Source organism: Bombina bombina, chromosome 8, assembly GCF_027579735.1.
Source record: "Bombina bombina isolate aBomBom1 chromosome 8, aBomBom1.pri, whole genome shotgun sequence".
In the NCBI taxonomy this organism is placed as follows: domain Eukaryota; kingdom Metazoa; phylum Chordata; class Amphibia; order Anura; family Bombinatoridae; genus Bombina; species Bombina bombina.
The window spans coordinates 57,247,516-57,268,142 of NC_069506.1; the positions used below are offsets into that span (position 1 = coordinate 57,247,516).

The window sequence follows — 20,627 nt, forward strand, 5'->3', positions numbered from 1 at the left end:
TGGGTTGTACATAGTTAAACAATATTGTAAACTTTGATATTTAAAACTTTAAAAATATACATCAGATTACATTTGTGAGTATATGTACTTGTATTGCTGTTTTCCCATCTTAAATGGATATAAAGGGAGGAATGAAAACATTTCTAATGTGATAGTGTATTTTATTATTGTACAGAACTACCTAGTTGCTGGTTGGTGGCTACGCACATATGTCTCGTATCTTTGTCTCACCAGCTGTGTTTGGCTAGTTCTTAGTATTGCTCGGGAGCTGACTCTATCTATGTGTTTTACCCAGGCCTTGCTTTAAGGGCCCCGTACTGTCAGGGGTGAGGGTATGAGAAGGTGCAATGTACATAATGTTTTTAGTTTATGAAGAAGTGTTTATGGTATTAGCAGGTGTAATATATAATGTTATTCTTTTTATAGAAGATACTGAATGCTGAGACAGGGGGCAAATTTGCCCTGCCCAGGGCCTGCAAATGCTAAGGTTTGCCCTGATTTTAATCATTTTCAGGGGTTAAAGAGACATGAAACCCCAAATATTTATTTCATGATTCAGATACACCATACAATTTTAAACCATTTTCCATTTTACCTCTATTATCTAATTTGCTTCATTCTCTTGGTATCCTTTGTTGAAGAAGCAGCAATGCACTGCTGAGAGCTAGCTGACAGCATTGGATGAGCCAATAACGTGAGGCATATAGATGCAACCACATTCAACAGCCCCTGACCCTAGGTATGCTTTTCAACAAAGGATACAAAGATAACAAAACAAATTAGATAATAGAAGTAAATTGGAAAGTTGTTTATAATTGCATGCTCTATCTTAATCATGAAAGGAAAAAAAGGGGGTTTATGTCCCTTTAAGCACATAGTTATATGCAATTAATAGTACAATAATAAAATTATCTAACACATTATAGAATTTCCCTTTTTTAAACTGTTATGCCCCTTAAACTATATTTTCTGTTATATCATTGTTATATAATTCAAAAATTTCTTTAGTTCAATTCTTTTTTTTTTCTGTTCAAAATCAAACATTTCTGAAGAGGTGCCTAAATTACTTAAAGGGACAGTATACACCAATTTTCATATAACTGCATGTAATAGACACTACTATAAAGAATAATATGCACAGATACCATCAAAAATCCAATATAAAACAGTTTAAAAACTTACTTAGAAGCTTCCAGTTTAGCTCTGTTTTAAAGGTTACTGGAACACCCACTGCAAGTGGGCAATAGCAGACATTCCTCCCCTCTCCCTTCCTTTGCATATGAAAAGACCCTTTACACAAACAGGAGCAAGCTGGAGTAGGCATACGTCGGTATTCTCCCAAAACTTTGGGGCTTGGTTAGGAGTCTGAAAAATAAGAGCAATATTATTTAAAAATAAGCAAAACTATACATTTTTAAAAACAAAACAAAACTATATGGGCTATATAAAAAGATCATCTACAAAACATGTATGCAAATAAAAATCTAGTGTATAATATCCCTTTAAATAATAAAAAGAAACAAAGTAATAACTTGAATTGGTAAATAAACATACAAAATGTTTGCTGCCATAATATTTTGGCATAAACACAATTTTGATGTTAGTATTTTAATGATCAATAAACATATCATAGCAATATGCTTGTTTTTTAAATGCAGATGGAATTATAAATGATATGAGTGCAATATAATAGAATACATTATTATCAAAATGCCATTTTCCTTACAGATAAAATATTTTATCGGATTGTCTTTATTGTAAGCCACAAGTGTGTGTGATTGTAAGGTTAATTTATTCACTTTGCATTCACGCAGAAATATTCTAGAAAGAAAATAATCCAATATCCTTAAACAGTTATGAAGCAAATATTACGTTTTCTTGTGGTTTCTTTATTTATGGCTACTTTATTCAAGGACTTTCTGCAAACTTAACCACATTTGCACAATTTTGCATTCATCACTATTGTTTAACCCAACAAAAACAATATTTACTTAAAGGGACAGTCTAGTCAAAATTAAACTTTCATGATTCAGACATGTGGGCATTCCATTTGAATCAACTTTCCAATTTACTTTTATAATCAAATGTTGTTTTGTTCTCTTGGTATTCTTTGTTGAAAGCTAAACCTTGGTTAGCTCATATGATAATTTGTAAGTCGTTGAAGCCGCCTCTTATCTCAGGGTATTTTGACAGTTTTTAACAGTTAGACAGTGCTAGTTTATGTATGTCATATAGATAACATTGTGCTCACTCTTGTGGAGTCAACACTGATTGGCTAAAATTCAAGTCTGTCAAAAGAACTGAAATAAGGGGGCAGTCTGCAAAGTTTTAGATACAAGGTAATCACAGAGGTAAAAAGTATATTAATATAACTGTTGTTTATGCAAAACTGGGGAATGGGTAATAAAGGGATTATCTATATTTTTAAGCAATAAAAAAATCTGCAGTAGACTGTCCCATTAATGACATGAAAAGGGGCAAAATAAACAATGAGAGTATATCGCAAAGTTATCGTGCAAACTACATTTTTTTTATATTAAAATATCAATGCCTTCATTGTCTTTTTAAATGTTTATTGTTTTTATTGTTTTAAATCAGGTATTGGCAGCCATAGATGCCTTAAAATTCAACAATAAATTGTTAAAAGTAGACACTCATTTGAAAAAATGTATGGCTTATTAAAACTGAAAAAAGTAATGTACTAAATAACTTCCATTTGCAAAAATTGTGTTTAGTTATATTGCTGACTTTATTTAGACACAATTAAATAAATAAATCATTTTGATCAGTTTTGTGTTTCATTGGAAAGATACACTTTGAGATTATTTTCACAGAAAAATAATAAGTCAAATTCTTATATATTTTATGAACCATAATTTTCAAATGTTGTAAAAATGTTAGGCACTTTGATAAAAAAAACAGCAGTTATATATTTGATAAGTAATCTAATATGAAATGAAAAGAAAAAAAAAAAGAAAAGAAAAATGATGAAATCTAAAAGATGTGTTTTTTGGGTTTTTCTTGGTGTTCTTGTACTGAATACAGTACAGTATATCTACAGTAGGTACTAGTTGTAAACTAATATACATTTCTTTCATGTTTCAGATGAGTTTAAACATCTTTTCCTTTGTTATGCAAAATGTTGTGTTTTATATGGATGAAGTGTTTGCATTAATCTTCCTTTAATTATTTCACAAAAAAATACAGTTTGAGTTCAAAAACATTTGAATCATATTTTGGAAAACCTTGTAAATTAATATGTAAATCAATGTTCTATTCAAATAAATTAGGCTTACACAAAATATACATGGTTGTGATTTATTTTGCAGATCACTGGAAATCAGATGAGAACATTAAAAAAAAATCTGTCATAAATCTCTGAAAAGTAATAGCAAAATTCAGAGCCAGATTTATCATCCATGGATGTACAGGGGCATACATATTCGTCCCTGGCTGTCCGGCTTCTTCTCTGGGGGGCAGCAGATTGCACACACACACAGACACACAAACACACTCACCATACACACACCACACACAGAGACACACAAACACTCACACACGGGCACACACACATACACACAAACACACTCACCACACACACACTGATACACACAGTTACACACCACACACACACACAGGCACATACACACACATACTGATACACACAAACACACACACACAGAGACACAAACACACACACACTTACACACACATGGGTGCACACACAGACACACAGATACACACAGACACACACACACACACACACAGATACACACAGACACACACACACCCTACACACACACACACACACACACACACACACACAGACACACAAACACACTCACCACACACAGAGACACACAAACACTCACACACGGGCACACACACATACACACAAACACACTCACCACACACAGACACACTGATACACACAGTTACACACACACACCACACACACGCAGGCACATACACACACTGATACACACAGACACACACACACACAGAGACACACAAACACACACACAGTCACACACATATGGGCACACAGACACACAGATACACACAGACACACACACAGATACACACAGACACACACACACCATACACACACACACACACACACACACACACACAAAGACACACACAGACACACATACAGGCATATACACCAAACACACACAGAGAAACAGACACACCACACACACAGACACAGACACACCACACACACAAACACACACACACACATGACACACTCACAGACACAAACAAGGCCTTAGTCTAGACAGCCATGCACTATAGAAAATAGAAGTCATATAAAATCATTTCTATACTATTTGTATTGACGTTTAAGTCATCAGTTAGATTACTTACCTGAATATATGAAAACAACCACTATTTATAGAATCTCAATAGTGTATGCAATAAAAAGCACAGCTCCAAATAATATCTAATATTTGTCTTCTGACCTAATTAGGTGCTTAGTTGTGTGTAACTTTTTACAAAGTCTAAGTGAATATATTTAAATAATATTAATAATAAAAAATATATATAATTGAAAGTATTTTTTTTATTTATAACAGAAGTACATCATGACACAAGTATCAGATCTCATATATATATATATATATATATAAAGCAGTAAATATTTTTTTTTTAACTACACCTCAAAAGTCTTTACTTGCAGTGTCCTGCAGATAGGGCAGTCATTGTTCAATCTTCCCACCGAATCATCCTATTGTATTTCTAAGCCCGTTCTGTGACTACTGTCACTGTTTAGAATATCTCTTATATTATTCAACAAATGTCTACGATCTGATTCTAAGCGTGAGAAAGCGTGAGAAGCTTTTCATATGTTAATGTTGTGTTCTTAAAGATGGAATTCTATTTTGCTCCATAAAGGGACATTATACACTCGTTTTTTCTTTTCAGAAATGTTTTGTAGATGATCTATTTATATAGCCCATAAAGTTTTTTTTTATTTTTAAATGGATAGTTTTGCTTAATTTAAATAACATTGCTCTGATTTTCAGACTCCTAACCAAGCCCCAAAGTTTTAGGGGAATACCGACATATACCTACTCCAGCTTGCTTCTGTTTGTGAAAAGGGTCTTTTCATATGCAAAGCAAGGGGGGGGGGGGGGGGTCTGATATTTCCCATTTGCAGTGGGCTTTCCAGCTACCTTTTGAACAGAGCTAATTTGGAAGCTTTTTATATAAAACAATTTTATACTGGATGTTTATATCAGTATCTGTGCATACTATTCTTTATAGTTGTGTCTATTACATGCAGTTATATGAAAATTGGTGTATACTATCCCTTTAATAGAGAACTTATGAAATATACACAATGCAGGGCTCAACTTGACTAAGAACCTACAGTTTCAGAGCAGCCCTGCTACCTGCATGTTCATAAGTATTTTTCAAGTGTAAATTCGGGTCTGCAAACAGGCAAGGATTTAAATAGATCTTTATCTGGACAAAACCACATTATTGCACTTGGGCTCAAGCAGGCTGATTCATAAATCTTGGCCTGTTTATGATCCTCAAGAATTTGAACTAATCAAAACAGTTTAAAAGTAACACATTTAGAGCTAGATTACAAATGGAGCACTAATTTATTGTGTGCCCGTAAACGATTACAAGCGCTTGCTGTAGCAATTAGCGCCCTGAAAATTAACCAGAGATCAGCTCTCTGGTTAATTTTCCAAAAGTGCCTCGATTGGCCCCAAAATAAACTAGATTTTAGTTTTGTATTAAAAAAAAAAAAATATCAGCATGAAGCAGTTTTTAGGTGTTAAAGTTGGCAGGCGTGGGGTGTTAGAAAAAGAACAGCACTGAAAAGTGCCTTTACATTGGGGTCTATGGGGAACTGTGTGTTCCCTGTAAATATATATGTATATGCTTATATACATATATATTTATGTGTTTATATCTGTATATGCACGTATAATTACAAATATATAGGTATATATTCATATACATATATATTTAACATTTGCTGCCCATCGTTTTGTGACTTACCCCTGTAAGAATATATAACTAAGCTGCCTCCATCCTTCAATGTGCCAGGTTCTGATGGCATGAAAATGATGCTCCCATTGGAGCCTACGGAAGTACGCTCTTGTGAGAGCAAAGGTTCCATGCAATGCGAACGGGAGGTCGCTTTCGCATTGCGGCTAACTTGTAATACCAGTGCACAGTGATATTTTGGGCTCCACTTGTAATATAGCTCTTAATGTTTACAACAATACCTTGCAGTTTTTATTTACAGCTACATGTAAATATGTAATTGATTTGCAATAATATTTGAGGCTGATGATCGGTATTGACATTTATAAGTAAGCAAAAGATCTGGGTTAGTACGTTTTTTAAACAAAATAAAGCAAAATCAAACATATATACTAATTAAAATTAAATGGAGATTAATTGATGTTTTACATCCAGTTTTGAAATTTAGAAAGTTTTATATATATTCCAGTAGTTTTGGATGTTTTTTTTTTTTTTGCACTTATCTGTGAGAAAAGTCAACAAATAAAATAGTTCTTAAACAGCATCTTAATATAAAATAAATTATAGGAAATACTAGGACAGTGGAATGCGAGTATCGCTTTAAAATTGCTTTGCATTGATTTGAAAAGTAATATAAATCCAGCATCTTGTTTATGATCTGCATATGGGTGCATATATATATATATACAGTATATATATATATATATATATATATATATATATATATATATATATTCTCCAAAAAATAAAACACTCTCAGGAATTTTTCAAAAGCAAGGTCAGCTTTATTAGATGACGTTTCAAGAAACTCCAGTCCCTTTCTTCAGATCAAAAAAAGGTTCCCTTTTTTTGATCTGAAGAAAGGGACTTGAGTTCTCTGAAACGTCACGTAATAAAGATGACCTTGCTTTGGAAAAATTCCTGAGAGTGCATTATGTTTTAGAGAATATCATCTGCTTTAGTTGCACAGGTGGCTGTAGTTGGTGGGAGGATTAGTTTTTTTCTCTGTATATATATATATATATATATATATATATATATATATATATATATATATATATACTGTAGACAAATGATGAGATCATAACATTAACAGATTCTTGCTTTCATGTTCATATTAAACTGTGATATTCAATATCATTAGTGAGATCACTTATACAATATTATTACTAGACAACTCTAAATATATTCATTCTTTATTCTGTAGTTTATCAATACAAGAATATGTAAAAATATTCTTAAATCTCTTAACCAACTGTAACCATTCAGATTGTGTTCTGGTTACTTGACTGCATAGTACAGCCACTGACAAACTATACCACTAAATGTGTAGGCACTTGTAAGCAGATATGTGGTTTTGAAGAAAGTGTTGAAAATGGCGGCGCTGTGTCACCATCAGGGAACCAAGCTGCCCACGTCCTCAGTCAACCTTGTTGCTTTCACCTCCAAAATAAAAGACAATAGTGTTGCAGATTTCAGACAAATGTGTCTTCAAGTGCAGCTTCAGGTTTAATTTAAAATAGAGCTGTATTTTAAATAAAACCAACAAGGGGTTGACTTAGAGGACGTGGGCAACTTGGTTCCCTGGAGTTGAAACAGCGCCGCCACTTTCAACACTTTTTGCTTCTATACACGGTTTGGGAGAACCGGGGTTGGCAGCGAACACCTGAAGGGAAGTGCTAACATTGCTTCATACTTTATCCTTTCTAATAAGATCTGTGTTTTTGGGCTGTGAAATAAAAGTTATACATTATCTTATTGATAGCAGTAGTTGTAAAATGCTGCTATGGGGTTGACTTGAACTATGTGTTTAACATATTTGTGGGGTTAAACATGCAGTTATATGCAAGGAACTGTGCAATAATATAATTTTCTAGCAGTATTTTCTTCTATGTCACTCTAAAAGTAACTAATTCTGTATGTAATTGTTAAAGGGACATTTTTTTTTTCTTGATTCAGGTATAGCATGCAATTTTAAACAACTATTCAATCTACTTCTATTATCAAATTTGCTTCCCTCGTTAGCCTTAGTTTAAAGGGACAGTCAACACCAGAATTTTTGTTGTTTAACCCCTTAGTGACCAGAGCACTTTTCCATTTTCTGTCCGTTTGGGACCAAGGCTATTTTTACATTTCTGCAGTGTTTGTGTTTAGCTGAAATTTTCCTCTTACTCATTTACTGTACCCACACATATTATATACCGTTTTTCTCGCCATTAAATGGACTTTCTAAAAATACCATTATTTTCATCATATCTTATCATTTACTATAAAAACAATTATAAAATATGAGGAAAAATGGAAAAAAACACACTTTTTCTAACTTTGAACCCCAAAATCTGTTACATATCTACAACCACCAAAAAACACCCATGCTAAATAGTTTCTAAATTTTGTCCTGAGTTTAGAAATACCCAATGTTTACATCTTCTTTGCTTTTTTTGTAACTTATAGGGCCATAAATACAAGTAGCACTTTGCTATTTTCAAAACATTTTTTTTTTCAAAATTAGCGCTAGTTACATTGGGACACTGATATCTTTCAGGAATCCCTGAATATCCATTGACATATATATATATTTTTTAGAAGACATCCCAAAGTATTGATCTAGGCCCATTTTGGTATATTTCATGCCACCATTTCACCGCCAAATGCGATCAAATACAAAAAATTGTTCACTTTTTCACAAATTTTTTCACAAACTTTCAGTTTCTCACTGAAATTATTTACAAACTGCTTGTGCAATTATGGCATAAATGGTTGTAAATTCTTCTCTGGGATCCCCTTTGTTCAGAAATAGCAGACATATATGGCTTTGGCATTGCTTTTTGGTAATTAGAAGGCCGCTAAATGCCACTGCGCACCACACGTGTATTATGCCCAGCAGTGAAGGGGTTAATTAGGGAGCATGTAAGGAGCTTTTTGGGGTATTTTTAGCTTTAGTGTAGTGTAGTAGACAACCCCAAGTATTGATCTAGGCCCATTTTGGTATATTTCATGCCACCATTTCACCGCCAAATGCGATCAAATTAAAAAAAACATTACATTTTTCACAATTTTAGGTTTGTCACTGAAATCATTTACAAACAGCTTGTGCAATTATGGCACAAATGGTTGTAAATGCTTCTCTGGGATCCCCTTTGTTCAGAAATAGCAGACATATATGACTTTGGCGTTGCTTTTTGGTAATTAGAATGCTGCTAAATGGCGCTGCGCATCACACGTGTATTATGGCTAGCAGTGAAGGGGTTAATTATGTAGCTTGTAGGGAGCTTGCAGGGTTAATTTTAGCTTTAGTGTAGAGATCAGCCTCCCACCTGAAACATCAGACCCCCTGATCCCTCCCAAACATCTCTCTTCCCTCCCCTACCCCACAAATGTCCCCGCCATCTTAAGTACTGGCAGAAACTCTGCCAGTACTAAAATAAAAGGAAAATTTGTGCATTTTTGTGCATTTTGTTTTAGCATATTTACATATGCTTCTGTGTAGGATCCCCCTTAGCCCCCAACCTCACTGATCCCCCACCCAACAGCTCTCTAACCCTCCCCCTCTGACTTAATGTGCGCCATCTTGGGTACTGGCAGCTGTCTGCCAGTACCCATTTTAGTGAAAATATGTTTTTTTATTAAAAAAATTCCCTTTTCTGTAGTGTAGCTTCCCCCCCCAATACCAACCCCCCACCCCTTCCAGATCGCTTAAATGCTTTTTTAAAAAAATGTTTATTTCATTTTTTAATACACTTTACTCTTTACTTTTTTTCTGTAGTGTAGCGGTTCCCACCCGCTCCCGCCCCGTGCACGCGCCCGCCCGCCACCCACCGTGCACGCGCACGCGCCCGTGCGCGCCCCTGAAGGCTCCGCCCCCGATCCCGCCCCCCTCCACCTTCCAGATCTCACCGATGGCCGCCCACCCGCCTCCCAAGTCGGCTCCCACCCACCAACGATACCGGCCATCGATGTCCGGTGAAGAGAGGGCCACAGAGTGGCTCTCTCTGCATCGGATGGCCAGAAAGTGTTATTGCAGGATGCCTCGATGTCGAGGCATCACTGCAATAACCGGAAAGCAGCTGGAAGCGAGCAGGATCGCTTCCAGCTGCTTTCCAGACTGAGGACGTGCAGGGTACGTCCTTGGTCGTTAACTGACATTTTTTAGAGGACGTACCCTGCACGTCCTCGGTCGTTAAGGGGTTAAAAAGATAGATAATCTCTTTATTACCCATTCCCCAGTTTTGCATAAACCAACACAGTTATATTAATACACTTTTTACTTCTGTGACTAACTGGTATCTAAGCATCTTCTGACCGCCCCCAATCACATGACTTTTAGTTATTATCTATTGACTTGCATTTTAGCCAATTAGTGCAGTGTCTGCCACTAGCCACAGACGTGATTACAACGTTATCTATATGGCTGACATGAACTAGCTTTCCCCTGCTGTGAAAAGCTAATAAAAAAGAGGCAGCCTTCAAGGGCTTAAAAATTATCATATGAGCCTTCCTAGGTTTGCTTTCAACTAAGAATACCAAAAGAACAAAGCAAAATTGTTGATAAAAGTAAATTGGAAAGTTGTTTAAAATTACATGCCCTATTTGAAAAAATGAAAGTTTTTTTTGGACTTGACTGTCCCTTTAAAGAGCAATAATACACTACTGGGAACTAGCTGAACACATCAAGTTAACCAATGAGAGTAATTGTATATATCTGCAGCCACCAATCAGCAGCTAGCTCCGAGTAGCGCATTGCTGAGTGACTACTCAGTAGTGGCCCCAATTAATGATTTAGCTGATAAACAAATGAGGGCCAGATGAAACTATCTTGAGAGTCGCATATGGCCCCAGGGCCGGTACTTTGAGGACAAATGTGATTATAATCTAATTTTATTTTGATGCCTTCCTTATGTGGTATAATGTCATGTGGCCCTTGGTCAATTCCACTACTAGTGACTGATTTTATGTTAGTGATGATTTATTGGATAGATGACAGTGTTGACAATACATTTTCCTATAATGTGACATTTTTATGTGATGTGACATACTGCTTTTTATATTTAACTTTGTTTTAGATGTAAAATTGTTTAATGGTGTCATTTTGCAACTTACTGAAAGAGATGGAAGCTAAATGAGAGGAGATCAAATATTTAACTGATGTGATTTGTTTTTATCAACCAACAATATATCAATGTTTAAACCAAAGTACATTCAAATGTAAAACAAAGTTGCACAGGACATTTTGTGTAAAATAAATAGATTTTATTTAGTTTCATATTTTTTTTTTTTCAGTAATAGAAATAAACTGTATCTTTTATTATAATATTGCATTTTGCAACAACAAAACAATATATTTTTAAATAGAAAAATACTAAATTTGTAGACATAACACAGATTTCTGTGTCCACAGTCTAACATGGAAATAAATTAGATTTTTAAAAAAATAAAAAAAATCTTTAAAATGAAAAGTAGCTTTATAATAAGTTTTACATTTAAGTGAAAATTTCTCAGAACATTTGAAGCACAAATATTGTGCAGTCTAACTGAGAACATTATTTCCCTTTCACTATATCTTTAATAGGTGTCCCATGTACCGGAACATACAAAATTCATAACATATGATGCTGATATTACAGCTAAACATACATTTTCACTGATCACTTCTATGAGGCAAATGACTCTCTATACTATAACAATCTATATGATATACTTATAGAGTTATACATAATAACAATATTAATAGTTTGCTTTGCAAGACTGAGATATCTAACAATATGTTTCAATACAACACTTTTCTATGGATACCATAGGTAATACTCCATACTCCATGGAGCAATCTATTTAACCCCCTCATTTCCATAAACACCTGCAGCTCCTTATGTTTTGCAAAGAAAGAGTTAAATGCAATTTTTCTAGTGTATTAAATACACCAAATCTAATGGACTAATTTCTATTTCTATAAAATACTTTATAATGAGAGCATCCCCCTACTCATATAAAGGCTGAAACATCAGCACATATCCTTCACAGAAGGTAGCAGGTATTGCAATAATACACCAGTTTATTACCTGGTGATATGCCCATTGAATAGCATAGCTACACATTGTAATCATACTGAACTACACACACTATAATCAGGTGAACAAAATTTAAAAAATATTCTTTGTTGATGTGGATTGCATATACATAAGCTCTAGACATACAGAGCAATCTCTGCCAACCATATTTTATCTCACAATTGCAAAAATCGAATAGAGTCCTTAATTTGTTTAGAGCCAGTTAATTCTTTTGATGACAATATTTAGAAGTAAATAGTTCCCAAGCTCCATGACAAATCTTCTCCCTTCTAAAATCTCTGCATTACCAAGGTCTCCATAGAGCTGTGATGTCCTTCAGAGATGTCTGATTGATGTGAGAGTCATAAGGGGACTGCACTTGTAGATGTGCAACTTCTGGGGTGCATTGGGGTCCCTGGATATGATGCAGCAGGTTCACCTGAGCTTCTGACTGTGGCTGCAGGGAGAGGAAGTGCAGAGAGTCCTGGAGACATCTAGAGTGACCTTCTCTGTAGGACAGGCTGGGTGATGTTGCTGCTATAAATGAAAAACAAATTGATTAGCACTCAGCAATATAATCTGACTTTTGACAAAGAGCAGTTTTCTGTTTAAGAAACAAACAAAAAAGATACTTACATTTAGCAGCCAGGTGCTGTTGCAGGAAGCTCACTGTCATCTCCAGGATATCAGCCTTCTCTGGTTTGGATGGAAGTTGCTGTTTCTGAAACTCTTTCTCCAGCAATATCCTGAGCTGCTCAATGCTGCTGTTAATACGATCTCTCCTCATCTTCTCAATCACTGGCTTCCTTAGCTGGAGAGAAAACATACAAGAATGTGTGAATATGACAACTTAAATAAATACATTCCACTGAGACAGATTCAAAAGAGGTGGTCTGTTGTAGTGTTTTTCAAGTTTCTATATGTATTGAGTATATGGTGTAGCAGAAGCTTGTTACATTATTTACTAAATAACAAACAATATTTACCTTTCTGAGACCCTTTTCCTCGCAATTGTTATGAGCACTTTCCATAGTGATGATACAGGGAGCCATCCTGTTCAGTTAATGTTCAAGTTGCCTGTTATCAGATTCAAGAGAAAACTAGATTGAGCAGCAAACGCTCCCTCTATATAGTGCTCTCTTTGCATAATAATGTGTGAGTAGCTGGCTGTGCAGAGGTTCCCACACTCAGCAGCCAATCACAGCCCAGCAGGGACAATAGAAGTGTGTCCCATTATATGGTGACAGGAGACAGGGACATCTGGAGCCTGATGTGCAAGACAATAATACAAAGGATAGAGGGAAGATTGGTGAGTGTGGGAAGATATCTGTTAGTCTAAGACAAGCAATATACCTGCTTTGTATGGTATGAGAAGTATTATTTGGGATGTAAACCTAAAACAGCAATATAACTATATAAAATATAGTTGTATCCTGGATTCTTCATGTTTTTGGGCTGGGTTACTTGTGGATTTTGTTTACCCTAATCCAAGTCAATAAAACAGAGTTTTAAAACATGTATTGAGTACACTTGTATGTAGTACAGACATAATAATGCAAATATAATGAGAGAATCTAAAAACATGTTTAGTCAGAATTATTATATTACTAACAGAGATGTAATCAAATAAATGTATTTATTTATAGGGCATTTAGCTTCCTTTAAATCAATGTTTTCCTATAAACACATACATTATTATCATCATTCAGGAGAGACAGTAATTTTTGTATTCTAAGAAATACTTATTGTAATAATAATAATGACAATAATAATCTTCCCAGCACAAGAAGATAGAGAAATAAATTAAACTGATCCATAGCACTGCAATACTAATATTGTGTATGTTAATAATAATAAAAAAAAATTCATATGTAACAATATATAATGGTACAGGAGGAAAATAGTCTTTTTTTTTTTAGAAGGGCTCATAATATCCATTCATTAAATTCCATAAAGGTATATCCTGTCCTATATTAGATGCTGATTAATCAAGTTGATAACACACATATATATATATATATATATATATATATATATATATATATATATATATATATATATATATATATATATATAGGTATATATAGTTGTTCTCTAAAATGTAATAATTTATTCTCCCAATGATACAGTAATTAATTGGTCTAATGATTAATGAATGCTCTATCAGTAAAGTATAAAATGATTACATTTGTCACACATCTGTGCAATCAGACACTGCAACATGTTTTTAATTAGTCTAAAAACTTCAGCTTACAAATACTTATGTAATTTGTGAAATGGAAAAAGACAAGTTGTGGGAAATACACTATAAACAAGGATCATAATGTATTTAAATTGCACAATGATTCAGATACTGGTTCCTTTATGACGCATTTCAAACAGGCCCTTGAAAAATGGTTGAAACAAGAGAGAACGGTGTGAAAGTGTGCTTGCCACTGTACTGTTAGTTTAGCTGTATCATCAAAGAGCAGGAGATATGCATGAGATGTCTGACAAAGCAACTAACTTGTGTTAGCTAAATGATGTTAATGCACCAGCTACAGTATAGTTGTAAACTACAAGTGTGTTAGTTATGTATTACTCTGACATATAAAATAACTAGAAGTTAAACAAAAGTTGCAGTAATTATTAATTTCCTTAAGGGAATTGATTAAAGGGACAGTCAAGTCCCAAAAAAACTTTCATGATTCAGATAGGGCATGCAATTTTAAACAACTTTCCAATTTACTTTTATCAACAATTTTGCTTTGTTATCTTGGTATTCTTAGTTGAAAACTAAGTCTAGGAAGGCTATGATAATTTGTAAGTCCTTAAAGGGACATTAAACCCACATTTTTTCTTTCGTGATTTAGAAAGAGCATGCCATTTTAAACAACTTTCTAATTTACTTCTATTGTCTAATTTGCTCCATTCTCTTGATATACTTTTCTGAAAAGCATATCTAGATAGGCTCAGTAGCTGCTGATTGGTTGCTGCACATAGATGCCTCATCTGATGGCTCACCCATGTGCATTGCTATTTCTTCAACAAAGGATATCTAAAGAATTAAGCAAATTAGATAATAGAAGTAAATTGGAAAATTGTTTAAAATTGTATTCTCTATCTGAATCATGAAAGAACATTTTGGGGTTTAGTATCCCTTTAAAGGCCGCCTCTTGTCACATGCTTTTTTTATTTTATTTTCACAACAGGGGATAGCTAGTTCATGTGAGCCATATAGATAACATTGTGATCACGCCCGTGGCTTGTGGCAGACACTGCACTAATTCAATTGGCTAAAATGAAAGTCAATAGATAATAAATAAAATGTCATGTGATCAGGGGGCTGTCAGAAGATGCTTAGATACAAGGTAATCACAGAGCTAAAAAGTTTATTAATATAACGGTGTTGGTTATGCAAAACTGGGGAATGGGTAATAAAGGGATTAGCTATCTTTTTAAACAACAACAATTCTGGTGTTGACTGTCCCTTTAATTAAGCTCATACTAAAAAGCTCTGGGTCTTTTAGTGAAAACCTCCCAAAAACTATATAAATAATATATTGTTTGCATACATCTTTTATTTAGTAAACATACATTTAAATACGTGCTTTGTACAGTAAGTTTGTAATCAGGGGTATGAGTAGATACCTGGAATAGCATCTCAGCTGAAGTGGTAGCTGGTTGTTGTACATCCAAACATCAAGCAAACATTATTATATGGGCTTAATTAAAGGAACATGAAACCCATTTTTTTTTCCTTTCATGATTCATATAAAACATATAATTTTAAACAACTTTCCGATTTACTTCTATTATCAATGTTGCTTCATTCTCTTGGTATCCTTTATGAAGGAGCAGCAATGCACTACTGGGAGCTAGCTGAACTCATTGGTAAACCAATGACAAGAGCCATTTATGTAAATCCACCAATCAGCAGCTACCTGCCAGCTCCTGAGCCTATCTCTAGGTATCTTTATCAACAAAGGATACCAAGAGAACAAAGCAAATTAGATAATAGAATTAAATTGGAAAGTTGTTTAAAATTGTATTGTGCCTCTGAATCATGAAATAATGTTTTGGGGTTTTATGTCTCTTTTTAACTCTCTCTCCAGTCTCACGTATATACGTATCACGTATCGTATGAAAAACTGTTAGTGAATCTAGCCCTCTGTTAATTTACCCACAACAACCTTTTGAAGTAAAATAATTTGAATAAAATACATCTATTACTGTAAGGGTAATGAACCACTAATAACCACATTGATATTGTCTAAATGAAAGATCCATTTTGCTCATTCTTTGCTCATAGACGTGTGTGTTGTGTGTTAGTCTGGTTCCCACATATAGGAAGGAAGTAGGACAATTGAAGTGTGTGTGACTGGACTGTGTGATAGAACCAAAGAACAGCTGGAGAAAGTGTTTTACAATATTTGTCAGGAGGCCAAATGTGACAAGATCTTCACACTAGCAGTAAATGGAACTGCTAACTTAAAGGGACGCTTAAACTTTTATGATTCAGATAGAACATGCAGTTTAATCTACTTTCCAATTTACTTGCATTTTCAAATTTTCTATGCACACTTTCTGAGGCACCAGCTACAAAGATTTTACCTAAATGAGCCTGTGTTCAGTGGCAATAGGTAAATAAAGAGGGAACTGGCTTTTTTTCTGCTAGCTGACAACCAGCTAGGTGGCATGGACAGGGGCGTTTAGCTTCATCCCTGTCGGCCCGGCTTTGTGTGTAGCAAGCAGAAATACATTACCCGCATTTACCATTGCACACTACGGTTAGTGGGCAATGCCGTCTCCTGTTTGCATGCAGTCAATCACGCACAAGCATGGGCAATCAATCTCCTCGGTCAGAAAAGTTCAGGGGGATTGACTTCTCCACATCACAGGTTGAGAAGTGGTTTAAATCTTATGCGAACCTGCAGCTGACTGCGCTCCAACCTCTTGATAAACAGAGCTCATTGTGGTTTACAGGCCTGGAAAAACAGAATTATTTTACTAGATGTCTAAATCAGATCAAATACAATTAATCAGAATGTCTCTGTGTTAAATGTGAAATGTAGCATATTTAGATATTATATGACTTTAAATGGTTTTGTTTGAAACATTAATTCTAGGTAGAGATTTGAAAAAATATTTTTTTCTCTGATTATCTGAACTCCTAGTTTGCTATAAATGATTAAAAAAACTAAAAAAAACTTAGAAACACAAAATCATAGACTTTTACTGTATGTATGAATCCGAAAGCCCATAAAGTTTGTCTGTATTTCATGTGAAGTGTAAGCTTATTAATAGGAAGCCTTATGTATATCTAAAGCATTCTTGGTCATTACCCTTACCTATGTAGGACTTCTTTTGCATGAATCAATCACAGTAAAGCTGACACCATATAATAATAATTATACCTAAAAATGTTAAACAATTTTTATATAGACAATTTGTCTATAGTCTTGGTTCAAACAATTTGCCATCACTATTGAGGTCATACTGGCAAATGGAACAATTTTTCTCATAATAGGACATATTTATCAATGTGCGAGCGGACATGATACGAAGTAGCGTATCATGCCTGCCGCACATCGATACGCTGTCGGCATTTATCATTGCACCAGCAATTCTTGTGAACTGCTGGTACAATGCCGCCCCCTGCAGATTCGCGGCCAATCAGCCACTAGCAGGGGTGTCAATCAACCCGATCGTATATTCGATCAGGTTGATTTCGGTCCGCGGCCTCAGAGCAGTCGGACAAGTTATAGAGCAGCGGTTTTTAGACCGCTACTTTATAACTTCTGTTTCTGGCGAAGCTGAAGACTCCATACGGAGCTTGATAAATATGCCCCAGAGTATTTTTATTTAGAGAATAATTTTAGCACTTACTGCAAGCAGGGTAACAATGGGGACATGGGCATGTGCAACCAGCTTGACATTTTAGAAAGAAAGTCATTTTTCAGCATTAGTGTGAAGAAAAAACAAACCTCCCCAGTTGTGCTCAAAAAGCTGTTTTTGGGGTTTAAGTTGAAAAAGTGGTTGTTTCCTTACTTTTTGGCTTCCGTGGTGCTAGAAGTTTCAGAGTAAGCCTGAACCTTGACATTTTAGAAAGAAAGTAATTTTTCATCATTAGATTGGAAAAAAAGCAAACCTCCCCAGTTGTTCTCAAAAAGCTGTTTTGGGGGGTTAAGTTGAAAAAATGGTTGTTTCCTAAATTTTTGGCTTCTGTGGTGCTAGAAGTTTCAGAGTAAACCTGAACCTTGACATTTTAGAAAGAAAGTAATTTTTCATCATTAGTGTGAAGAAAAAGAAAACCTCCCCAGTTGTGCTCAAAAAGCTGTTTTGGGGGATTTAAGTTGAAAACGTGGTTGTTTCCTAACTTTTTGGCTTCCGTGGTGCTAGAAGTTTCAGAGTAAGCCTGTACCTTGACATTTTAGAAAGAAAGTCATTTTTCATCATTCGGCTGAAAAAAAGCAAACCTTCCCAGTTTCCCCAAAGTAATCAGCTCTTTTACCTGAAAAAAAAGACAATACCCCCCCAACATTACAACCCACCACCCACACACCCAACCCTACTCTAAAACCCACCCAATCCCCCCTTAAAAAAACCTAACACTAACCCCTTGAAGATCACCCTACCTTGAGCCGTCTTCACCCAGCCGGGCACATGTGGACCTCCAGAGGGGCAAAAGTCTTCATCCGATCCAGGCAGAAGAGGTCCTCCAAGCGGCAGAAGTCTTCATCCAGACGGCATCTTCTATCTTCATCCATCTGGAGCGGAGTGGGTCCATCTTCAATCCAGCCAACGCGGAGCCATCCTCTTCAAACGAAGTCCAAGCGAAGATTGAAGGTTCCTTTAAATGACGTCATCCAAGATGGCATCCCTTGAATTCCGATTGGCTGATAGGATTCTATAAGCCAATCGGTATTAAGGTAGGAAAAATCCTATTGGCTGATTCAAGCAGCCAATAGGATTGAGCTCGCATTCTATTGGCTGATTGGAACAGCCAATAGAATGCGAGCTCAATTCTATTGGCTGATTGGATCAGCCAATAGGATTGAACTTGAATCCTATTGGCTGATTGGACCAGCCAATAGGATTTTTCCTACCTTAATTCCGATTGGCTGATAGAATCCTATCAGCCAATCGGAATTCAAGGGACGCCATCTTGGATGACGTCATTTAAAGGAACCTTCATTCTTCGCTTGGACTTCGTTTGAAGAGGATGGCTCCGCATCGGCTGGATTGAAGATGGACCCGCTAAACTCCGGATGGATGAAGATAGAAGATTCCATCTGGATGAAGACTTCTGCCGCTTGGAGGACCTCTTCTGCCCGGATCGGATGAAGACTTCTGCCCCTCTGGAGGTCCACTTGTGCCCGGCTGGGTGAAGACGGCTCAAGGTAGGGTGATCTTCAAGGGGTTAGTGTTAGGTTTTTTTAAGGGGGGATAGGGTGGGTTTTAGAGTAGGGTTGGGTGTGTGGGTGGTGGGTTGTAATGTTGGGGGGGGTATTGTCTTTTTTTTTCAGGTGAAAGAGCTAATTACTTTGGGGAAATGCCCCGCAAAAGGCCCTTTTAAGGGCTATTTGTAATTTAGTATAGGGTAGGGAATTTTATTATTTTGGGGGGCTTTTTTATTTTATTAGGGGGATTAGAGTAGGTGTAATTAGTTTAAAAAAATTGTAATTCTTTTTTTATTTTCTGTAATTTAGTGTAATTTACTTTGATTTATTTAATTTAATTGTAATTAATTGTAGGTAGTTTAGGTAATTTATTTAATGATAGTGTAGTGTTAGGTGTAATTGTAACTTAGGTTAGGATTTATTTTACAGGTATATTTGTCTTTATTTTAACTAGGAAGTTATTAAATAGTTAATAACTATTTAATAACTATTGTACCTAGTTAAAATAAATACAAAGTTGCCTGTAAAATAAATATAAACCCTAAGCTAGCTACAATGTAACTATTAGTTATATTGTAGCTAGTTTAGGGTTTATTTTACAGGTAAGTATTTAGTTTTAAATAGGATTAATTTATTTAATTGTAGTAATTTTATTTAGATTATTTTAAATTATATTTAAATTAGGGGGGTTAGGGTTAGGTTTAGACTTAGGTTTAGGGCTTAATACCTTTAATATAGTAGCGGCAACGTTGGGGGTGGCAGATTAGGGGTTAATAAATGTAGGTAGGTGTTGCGATGTTAGGGACGGCAGATTAGAGGTTAATAATATTTAACTAGTGTTTGCGAGGCGGGAGTGCGGCGGTTTAGGGGTTAATACATTTATTAAAGTGGCGGCGATGTCCGGTCGGCAGATTAGGGGTTAATATATTTATTAAAGTGTTTCAGATGTGGGGGGGGGGCTCAGTTTAGGGGTTAATAGGTAGTTTATGGGTGTTAGTGTACTTTTTAGCACTTTAGTTAAGAGTTTTATGTTACAGCGTTAGCCCATAAAACTCTTAACTACTGACTTTTAAATGCGGTAGAAGTTTTGACAGGAGAGGGTCTGCCGCTCACTTCTTCCAAGACTCGTAATATCAGCGTTAGGCATTTAGGCAATTCCCATTAAAATGATAGGATACGCAATTGACGTAAA

General features: G+C 35.4%; 1 protein-coding gene across 1 annotated transcript; it reads right to left on the reverse strand.

Moving 5' to 3' along the window:
• Positions 1 to 12,357: 12,357 nt before the first annotated feature.
• LOC128638806 (transcription factor HES-5-like) lies at positions 12,358 to 13,132 on the reverse strand. Its single transcript, XM_053690946.1, has 3 exons — positions 13,040 to 13,132; positions 12,690 to 12,864; positions 12,358 to 12,590 (listed from the first exon to the last, which is right to left on the reverse strand). Exons 1-3 carry the CDS (start codon positions 13,103 to 13,105, stop codon positions 12,358 to 12,360), a joined length of 474 nt encoding a protein of 157 aa, XP_053546921.1. The 5' UTR covers positions 13,106 to 13,132.
• Between the last annotated feature and the right edge of the window lie 7,495 nt (positions 13,133 to 20,627).